The sequence below is a fragment of the Anopheles darlingi genome, chromosome 2 (assembly GCF_943734745.1).
Source record: "Anopheles darlingi chromosome 2, idAnoDarlMG_H_01, whole genome shotgun sequence".
Lineage (NCBI taxonomy): Eukaryota > Metazoa > Arthropoda > Insecta > Diptera > Culicidae > Anopheles > Anopheles darlingi.
The window spans coordinates 90,529,626-90,539,401 of NC_064874.1; the positions used below are offsets into that span (position 1 = coordinate 90,529,626).

At 49.4% G+C, this 9,776-nt stretch overlaps 2 protein-coding genes across 7 annotated transcripts in view; one reads left to right on the top strand and one right to left on the bottom strand.

Moving 5' to 3' along the window:
- The first annotated feature begins 624 nt into the window (after positions 1–624).
- Positions 625–3,743, top strand: LOC125952076 (sodium-coupled monocarboxylate transporter 1-like). 2 transcript variants are annotated; one of them, XM_049681337.1, is made up of 5 exons: positions 625–875; positions 1,374–1,877; positions 1,937–2,027; positions 2,108–2,517; positions 2,585–3,743. In XM_049681337.1, the coding sequence occupies exons 2-5, from the start codon at positions 1,393–1,395 to the stop codon at positions 3,666–3,668; spliced, it is 2,070 nt and encodes a 689-aa protein (XP_049537294.1). In that variant the 5' UTR covers positions 625–875; positions 1,374–1,392; the 3' UTR covers positions 3,669–3,743. The 2 variants fall into 2 exon arrangements, with proteins under 2 accessions (XP_049537294.1, XP_049537295.1); XM_049681338.1 differs by lacking the exon at positions 625–875 and having other exon boundaries at positions 1,338–1,877.
- Positions 3,744–6,033: 2,290 nt separating this feature from the next.
- Positions 6,034–9,776, bottom strand: part of LOC125952079 (protein spaetzle 3) — a 14,368-nt gene continuing 10,625 nt past the window's right edge. For all 5 annotated transcript variants that reach the window (XM_049681343.1, XM_049681342.1, XM_049681345.1 and 2 more), the window contains exons 4-7: positions 8,328–8,452; positions 7,007–7,390; positions 6,786–6,911; positions 6,034–6,715 (exon numbers count right to left, since the gene is read on the bottom strand). In XM_049681343.1, the coding sequence (XP_049537300.1) occupies positions 6,559–6,715; positions 6,786–6,911; positions 7,007–7,390; positions 8,328–8,452 (792 nt within the window). In that variant the 3' untranslated portion in view covers positions 6,034–6,558. The remainder of the gene's footprint in view (positions 6,716–6,785; positions 6,912–7,006; positions 7,391–8,327; positions 8,453–9,776) is intronic.

The window sequence follows — 9,776 nt, forward strand, 5'->3', positions numbered from 1 at the left end:
TTTGCACCCGTATGCCATGGAAGGATCGGTTGGACGAAAAATTATAATCACAAATGTTTGCTCTACTCTACTACTGACGCCACAGCGAAAACAGCAAGTTGAATGTTGGGCAACATAAATATGCTTATTGACCAACAGCAACCACAGTTTGCGTCGCGCGCATCAAAGCAAACGAAGGATTGCAGCATAAAACACTGCTGCACATGATGCACCAGAAATCGTTAAACATTAATGACAAATATTGAACTCCGTGTTCAGCAAACAACTAGAGAGCCGATTAATTCTCGATTGATTAATACCTCCCTTGCTCCACGGTTCTACCAGCCATACCACTCATTTGTACTCATTTGCACACACAAACGACATCGAGTTCAACATTAGAACCGTCCTCTCGGTGCTCTACGCCAGACAGAACCACTGTGAACTGCACGACAACTGGAAATGGAAAGTTTTAAACCGAACTGTCGGCAAACAGACACCAAGATAAACGAGCTTGAGGAAGACGAGCGCAATCATTCAATAGCCAGGCCCCGGCCGAGCATCAGTCGGGCACATGCAACGTGCTGCTCGGAACTGATAACGTGCACGATCTCGCGATGCTCGTTAGAAGATCCAGGAGCTTGACGACCATAACTCGCGATCCACTACTGGCCGAGATCAGTCGACATCGCGGCACGCTCATCGTCACTCGTAGGATAAGCTGCTTTTCGTTCGTAAAGTTCTTTCTCATCGTGAGTCACTTAAAAAACGGCCAAAGCAGGTTCGTCTACCACGATATCAAAAATATTTTTGGAAGCGCGTGTGCCTTGTGACGTTTGTTATCACCAGTTGCTTACGGGTTTACCCTTCTATTGGGCTACTGTCAGCGAGATTAGGTAAAGATTTACTGCTAAGCAACATTGAACTTTGAAACGGAAGTAGCTTTTACAGTGCGTCGGTTTCAGTTCCCAAGAGCAATGTTGAGATGCTCTGGCTGTACCGTACGGAAACAAATTGTAAGTGGTGGTCATCCCGTTCGGTACTGTCCTACTACACGAATGGAGGTGGACGGAGAAATTGAGCTCAATTGATGTGCGTGTATCAAGGTTGATGCGAACGCTGGATGGTTGTGATGCTGAAAATAGCCACCGTCCAACCTCATTTAGCGATGCTAATCTGGTCACTTATCCCACTTCTGATATATGACCGTGACGCGGGAGTCTTGGCGGTAAACATGGCTTACAAGCCGCGTGAGACGTTCTGCAACGCCTCTGCGAGTCAACAGACACGAACATCAGACCAGTCAGTCAGTCAACACTTTCTTAGTGAACCGACACCACGCGTTCAGACTTCGCCCATTCTTAAAAAACACTCCTTATTGCCCGCTCTTACAGTTAGCACGCGATCTAAAACATGGAAGACGATACCGTACTGCTGGAGGATTCTTCCTTCGAGGCTTCCAGTGTTCCAACAACGGCTACAACAGAGAAATCCACGTCTGCGGATCCACTGTCCACCGTAGTACAATCGATCGTTACCGAAGCAACTAAATTGCTAGTATCGATAACGGATCCTAGTACCTCCGCGATGGAGACTACAACGTCAACCAGTGCCAGTGATCAAAGCACAACTTCCACCTTCACTACGGAAACCTCTACGTGGACGCTAATGGATGTGGTCAGCTCTAGCACAGCAGCATCGGTTGGTGGGGTGATCAAGGAAGTGCTCCTCTTTTCTTGGTTCGATTACACCATCTTCGCTCTGCTGCTACTCCTTTCGGCGTTCATTGGAGCATACTTTGGATTTATCTCCAAGATAAAACAGAACAACACGAAGGAGTATCTACTCGGAGGCAAAACGATGAATAAGTTTCCGGTGTCCGCCTCGCTTATTGCAAGGTAAAGAGAACTGACCACGGATTCAGAGTGGGCCTCAATAATGGTTGATTTGCTTGCAGCCACATTTCGGGAATCACGATGCTTGGAGTTCCCTCGGAGATGTACAGCCATGGAACGCAGTATTGGATGTTCATAATACCTGCCTTATGTGTAAGCAATTCTTCGTATTTAGAACCTGCTTCTCTCTTCCCCGGGAAATTACACGAGAACCGCTTATCAATCGTTTACAGGTGGCATTCCTTATGAAGATGATCTACCTGCCCGTGTTCTACGATCTTCAGGTGACGTCCGCCTTTACGTACCTGGAGATGCGATTCGATAAGTTCGTCCGCTCGGCTGCCAGTCTGGTGTACGCGATTCAGTGTATCATCTACATTCCGATCGTAATTTACGTTCCGGCGCTAGCTTTCAGCCAGGTTACCGGTATCAATCTGCACGTGATAACGCCAATCATTTGTGTGATCTGTATCTTCTACACAACCGTCGGTGGTTTGCGGGCAGTGGTGTGGACTGACACGCTACAGTTTATCCTCATGATCGGTGCCTGCCTGGCGGTCATTGCGCTCGGTATAAGCTCCGTCGGTGGATTCTTCGAAGTGTGGCAAGCGGCAGAACGTGGCAAACGGTTGGTCTTCTTCAAGTAAGTACCAGTCGTAGTATGTTAAAGTTCGTCCAAGCACCTTACTGATCATGATGTCACCCCTTAGCATGGATCCGAATCCGTTCGTAAGGACCTCGTTTTGGACGGTCTGCTTCGGGCTGACCACACTATGGGTCTCCAACCTGGCAGTGAGCCAGGGTTGTGTGCAACGTTTCCTGGCCGTCCCGGATCTTAAGGTGGCCAAGAATTCGCTCATCATCTTCACCGCGGGTCTCATTTTCGTCAAGAGCTGCTCGTGCTTCATCGGACTGCTTATCTACGCAAAGTACGAAACATGTGATCCATACACCGAGCACAAGATCACCAAAATCGATCAGATTCTGCCCTACTATATCATGGACGTCGGGGCGAAGATCCCCGGACTGCCCGGTCTATTCGTATCCGGTATCTTCTCGGCGGCCCTTTCGACAATGTCCTCCGTACTGAACACCCTGGCCGGTACCATCTACGAGGACTTTATCCGTCACCGGATGCCGAACGCTACGGAGAAAACGGCCAGTAACATCATGAAGCTGCTAGTGGTGTTGCTCGGAGTGCTCGTCCTTGGGCTGGTGTTTGTGGCCGAACGGATGGGCCAGGTGATGCACATTGCCATCTCGCTGTCTGGTGTCACCTCCGGTACGATGCTGGGAATGTTCACCTTCGGTATGATCTCGCGACGGGTCAACACGAAGGGCATCATCAGTGCTTCGGTGGCGTCAATGCTACTTACCGGAACGATCATGATCGGAGCTCAGATGAACCCGAAACCACCGATGTTGCCGATGCGGACCGATGGCTGCGAAGATGGTTCCTCATTCGTTAGCAACATTACTACGGCGGCCACAACCGTTTTGCTGGAAACTACGGAGAGTGTAACGACCACTGCGGACGATATACCGCTACTGTTCAAGCTAAGCTTCATGCACTACTCGCTGGTTGGGTTGATTACCTTCTTCATCGTGGCTTACGTTGTCTCCGAGTTTACCGGCGCAGGAAGTATCAGTGACGAGCGGTTACTAGCGCCATTCCTACGCATTCCGGAGAAGCTCGAGAAGGAGATGGCACTGATGAAGCACAACATCAAGTATGAGGAAATCGATCTCGCACTACGCGAGCTACAGAAACCGAGCGATTTGGAGAAGAAATAGTGTCCTAAGATCAGTATCGTTATTACGTTGTAAATAAATTAATTGTTGTTAGTGAGTTACTTTAAACGGCCAACCGAAGAATTGGTTGTTTGATTTTACTCACATGGAAAATTATTTTATATGTCTTACTTCATGATCTTTTTAAAGGTCCCAGCGTTGAAATGATAACCAGTCGATGCCATTTTTCAATTTAAATGATCCATTTACCACTTTTGTTGGGGTATATTTTGAATGAATCCGCCTGTTGAGACCTGAGAGTAAAGTACTAAAGCTGGCAACACTGATTAGTACACATTCTAGTAGGCCAGTACTAAATTCAGTATTAACAGAGATTGATGAACGAGACGTGGAGCTTCACGACATTTGTGAATTAATTACATAGAACTATCCGCCTATTCTCATGTGTACAAATGGATATTTAATCATTCCTTCCAACTTCTGTTAAGATGATTATTGTAATTTTATTCTCATCACCTCAATACCGCTTTTCATATGTCATAGTATTGCTGCATTGAAACACAACTTACGTTCTGCATAATTACCATTAAAAAGCATCGAAAAAAAACCCTATCATCCGCATCTCCTCTCGGCTTACTCAACAACTATTCTGCCGTGCTCGCAAAAGCTACGAGCTGAGTGGAAAAAATGTTTTCCAAGCAAACTTTGCCCCGCTTTGGTGCAGCTTTGCGACTACTCGCTATCCGCAATGTGCATAATTAGAGCGGTACAGAGACAGAGAACACCGCGAAGGGAAGATACATTTTTTTGGAATGCAATATTTTTGTTTCTCCTCGAGCAAATACACCGTTACTGTGGCTCGGGTAGCATTTATTTAGCCTCTTCCATTCCGGTTCCATTGGCAAAGGCGGTGTGCCGATGCTTCTGGCTCTGCTCTGGTGGAAGTCCCCAGTTTCGGTTCATCAAAAAGCATAAAATGCCTCCCGCGAGGCGAGTGGGTTGCGAAAAATGTGCTTCCATTCCTAACTTTTCCCGAGCGCGCGCGCGCGCGGCGTTCGACTTTACTCACGGAAGCTACTTATTATTCTCGACGAGCAGCTTGTCTTGTTATTCCTTTTCCACTCGTCCCTCCCGGTTACGTGGCATCTGCCGGCCCGCAGGAGGGGGGCACATGGCACTTTCCTCGGGGCCGCATTGCTCACGTTCGCTAAAAATTGTACATTCACAGCACATAAGTCATTTTGGCATTTTTCGTCCTTTCGGTTTTTCCACATTCCACAACATACACACACACAGAGCCATCACACAGCGGGACAGTGACGGTGCTGGTGGGATGGAGGAAGTGGACGAACATTGCCACGAAACGAGACATAAGGAAAGTTTCGAAACCCTTTTTCGCTCGGTGTACGGTGTGTCATCTTAACGTGAGCGAACATGCCGTGTCCGTAGCCAAAAAGTATCCCTTGGCCGTGGTCGCCCGGTCGCGAGGACAATGCTGCAGAAGTTTTAAATATTTTTTGTTAACTTCCTTGGACTCTGTAGAGCTTTGCAGAGTGCTTTAGTGGTTTACTATAACCTCGGAAAATGGAAAAGCTATCTATTTAAAAAAAAACAATACTTAAAGCATTTGCATTTTACTTAAAGTATCCTACCAATGCGTAATTCAGTAGCTCTCTACGCAATTCATCCTTTCAATGACAGTGTTAAAAGAAAGTGAAAGTAAGTCTTGGGATGGTCTGTGGCCGTTCTCCTGGCAACCGAAATCGATACTGAACTTGAAGAGAACCACCTACTGTTCGCTGAACCCATTCTCATCCCTGAACACTCTTCTGGGCGGTACCAAAGGGAGTTGCCAAAGTCAGAATGAAACTTATTTTGAATTCAAACACGCTCATCATCTAACATCATTCATTTTCGTTGCAGAGATAACCTCAACCCTGAACAGGGCACGGCGGGGACTGGCGGCCTATTTTGCTGTGTTGCGCCCCGACCCATCGGAAAAGGCCGTCCTCTGCCTGACGAGGATCGATAGGATATGCCACTCGGTAGGAGATGTGTCTTGCTGGGTGGCACATTCTTTTCTCTTCCCTTTTCTCTCTTTTAAGAAGACTAAAAATAAAAATGCAAGAAAGAAAACATTCAGTCACGCAACAAATGGTGGTTGCTAGTTGAAGAGCGAACCGGGAACAACCGGAAACAGGGACAACCCGGCAAATGTTTGGCGAAAATTTCAAACCTTCAGCAGCGAGATGGCAGCAGCAGTGTCTGTAGAGGGAAGTTAGAATTATATTTTTACTGGAAAATCTTTGGCACCCCTTGAGGGGAGGTGACGCACCCCAACAACGACGACGAAGACCCTGGGTGGTCGACTTCTTGGTTGACAAATGATGTTTCTATGTTAATGGAACCGAACAGAAGGACTGGCCGACCTCGGTTCTTTTATTGTTATGTCAATTTTACGCATACTCCAACCTTCTTTTTCGCGTTGAAGGCAATGAAAATGATCGGAATGGTATTGAATTTGATGATAAGATCTTTTCTTTTGTGAAAATATAACGCGAGTTCGTTTTCGGTAAACAGAGTCTCGCACTAAGAAGCGTCAAAGTGGATATTGAAGAAAACATAAAAGTGAACGATACACACAACGAAAAGAAAATACAGACAAACGTGCAGATTTACAATATGTATATGCTTGAGTGAAGTTGAAGTTTGTAGTAAACAATAAGCGGAGCGTCTGGTCGAAACTAAACTAAACCCTCCTCTCACTAGTGGTGCTAGTGGTGGGTATGGATGGGGATGGTACACGCTTAAGGAATAGTGGATAAACTACAGTAGCTTATAGGTTTAAGAGAATCTCTTCACGTAGTGCCCTAGCAATGGACTGGTTTCTACTTGGGGCCGACCAATCACTCCCTCCCCGGGGGGTCCGAGGCTAAGGATTGCAGCGGCAGACGCAACACGATGGGAACAGGAACCAGTCCATGAAGATGCCCTTACAATCGTTGTCGGGATCGTAGGCCAGCAGCCGATGCCATTTGTACTTCTGCTCACAGCCACAATCACCGGAGCAACGGCTTGTTTGGGTTTTCCTGTAAAAACGGAGCGCGAATCAAGTGATCAGAAGCGACGAGAGGCCAGAACCGATCGTACGATACTTACGAACACACTTCCTGGTGGATCGCTTGCTCAAAGTGTTGCGTATTGACCACGGCGCGGACCTTCCCGGCCGAATTGGTCGCCCAGTACGGGGTCACTATTTCAATCTTCGATTCGCACGCATCAACCCTACACCGGAACAGAGAGACAGAGACAGAGAGAGAGAGAGAGAGAGACAATTAAAATCTGAAACAGATCTCATTGGCCACTCGGTGAGCCCTTACCTGCCCGTGCTAGACTCTCCACTTCCTCCGTTCCCGTTGGCGGGAGTAGCCGATTGTCGAGCAGACGCTCCACCACCACCACCACTCCCCCGACCACCGCTTCCTCTTCCACTCGTGGAACCGGAACTCTGGCGTTTGCTGCGTAGCTTGCTAAAGTACGAATCTCCACCGAGACGCACCGGTCCACCCGGATCACCGTACAGATCCATCAGCTCCGGTAGCAACGTAAACTCATCCTCGGCGTCCTCATCCAGCAGCGTACCGGTAGCACTCCGCTTCCGTTTCCGGCCCGGTGATGACGGAAAGCGTGATGCCATCTCGAAATCGCCATACATTCGCTTCATTAGCGCTTTGTTCTCGTCGATGAACATCTCAATCTTGTCACTGTTGTCGCCGGCCAGATCGAAAGACGGATGGTGATGGACCGGGGAGAAAAGGAAACACAATCGAACAGACCATCAAAGATAACCATCGGCCATCATATACCTTCCCCCCGGGGGCCATTCCGCTAGCACCGCATCAAACGTCGTCGTCGTCGTCGTCGTCGCGTGGCATTCGCCTCCGTCGTCGAGCGCGCGCCGTTGACCTTGCCATTCTAATCAACCACTCCGACAGACCACCAGTGAGAGGGGAGGGCTTGAAACCGACCCAAGTGCCCGGACCGACGACGACCACGACGACGACGGCGACGGCGACGGTGAAAAATCGGTTAGGCCACCCGCGTGACCTCATTTCTAAATGTCACTTATGCGTCTTCCTTTTCACATCTCAATCCCACCAGCGGCGCGGAGCGGTCTCAGCGCAAGAAGCGCGCCTCTAGAGCTGACCTCAGAACTGAGAGTGAAGAATGCAGCCAGCCAGCCAGCCACGCGGGTCGGGTTAGTAAACGAAATGGAGCAGCTCATTTGAAAGTTTAGATAAGAAGCAGACGCTGCATTCCGCAAGATGCAGATGGCCTTTCACCTTTTTGGCACCAGCACACATGGCACAGACCAGATCGCGGTTTAGTGGCCGCGAGAACAATAAGGCAGTGCGTGATCTACTCCAGCACACCCCGGAGGGGGGACCGCCATTGTTCGTCTTTGATAAGATGCAAAACAAATGGAGCAGTAAATGTGAATCTAAATCGATCTTAAATCGATCGGCATCAGCAGCAACAACAACGATACTGCACGAAGCAGTTGTATTGTGTTTGCGGTGCACACTGCGATCGTGATCGACTGATCGAAGCGCACACGCAGGCGGCAATCCCGGTCGCGATCACGCAAAGCATGTTTCTCCTCCTCCTCCTTTCAACACTCCAACAGCCCCGTCCACTCACCTAGGATAGGTATTGCCCGCCGACGGGCAAAACAGTTGATGGTACTTCTTTATGCAGGGAACACCTCTGATGACATCTCCATGAATGCTCACCCCGAGCGCGACGGATAAAGCTGTCCACCATATCTGAAAGGGAGAGAGAGAGAGAAGGAGAAGAAGAAGATAGAGGGTTTCCCCTGATGATTGCAAATTGATTATGACGAAACGAAACGTCTTCATTGAGGCATAATGGCGGGTCTGACCTGCCCGACCACCTGGCGCTTATGCCCTTTTGTCAACGGCCCTCCCTCGAAGGGATCGCCAAGGGGGAACGTGCCCCCCTCCCGGGGGAGTGGGGTATCTGCAGTAGCGCCGTCTGAATACCTGACTAAACTCGCAATGGTGACCGCGCGCGTATGATTCATCCCGTTTCGAAGTGCGGCGAGGGCACCTACGGTACACAGCTCACGTTCTGTTGCGATCGGTCACGATCGCTAGTGCCGGTGGAAGTATAAATAACCCACCACTCCCTACCGTTGTCCTAGTAGCCCTTCCTTCGGTGGCCATTTTGCGGCCAGCCACCGGACACCGTGCCTCTTTCGCTTCACAAATTGATTTATTTCTTCTTTTATGGTCCGACGCAAAACGCGGTCCTCGCGGTCCAGTGTTGCCAGTCCCCGGCAGTCCAGGCGTGGAAAAGGGGATCAGTTCCCACTCCTACCCCGGGGTCGATCGATCACCCAATTGACACACGGTCGCGGTGCTTTTGGTCCCCCCCCCCTTTTGACCGACCTTGTGTCCTCCGTCGGTGTGGATTTTGCATAAATTAATTATCGTCCCCCCCGCCCGGAGCGCTGAGTTAACGGAACGAATGGCCTGCAAAAGGCTCCGGCTATGGTGGGCTGAAGGCCAATGCACCACACCGAACCGCACCGTACAATCTCCCGGTCCTCTAGTACTTCCTTTTTGCCAACTTTATTGCTTCCGAGAAGCTGTGACCGAAACCGAACGACCGGTTCGACGTTCTCTAAGATCCGACCACGAAAAGACAAACCAAAAAAAAAACAAGAAACAAAAACTAAATCCGCTCAAGAAGAGCTGAACCCACGAGAGGTTCGCTTCGGTAGGTCTCTGGTTTGCCAAGTGGGCGGCCCCTTGCTGACTGGCGAAGCCGGCATGCCGGGGTGTCCCGTTCCTTTTGTCGATCGCACCTCGCTAAAGTGGGGGCTCGAGCTGACGAGCGATTTTGATTGATCTTCTCAAACGCGCCTCTTGGTTTCGCTGTGTGGTGTGGTGTGGATTTGACGCGATCGACCACCGGCGTGGTTGATTGTGGTTGGCTTCAAATGCTGCTGCTGCTGCTGCTGCTGCTGATTTGCATGAAAAATGGCAATCTGTTTAATCTATCGCAGGTTCTTCGCTCACTGGCTCGGCTAGTGCCAGCTCATTGACATTAGAGACCCGAGAGAGA

Bases quoted from the DNA above. Each gene is read 5' to 3' on its own strand.
- LOC125952076 (XM_049681337.1), top strand. From the start codon at position 1,393: ATGGAAGACGATACCGTACTGCTGGAGGATTCTTCCTTCGAGGCTTCC. The intron at 1,878-1,936 runs GTAAAGAGAACT...ATTTGCTTGCAG, and splicing joins TCCGCCTCGCTTATTGCAAG to CCACATTTCGGGAATCACGA. The intron at 2,028-2,107 runs GTAAGCAATTCT...AATCGTTTACAG, and splicing joins TCATAATACCTGCCTTATGT to GTGGCATTCCTTATGAAGAT.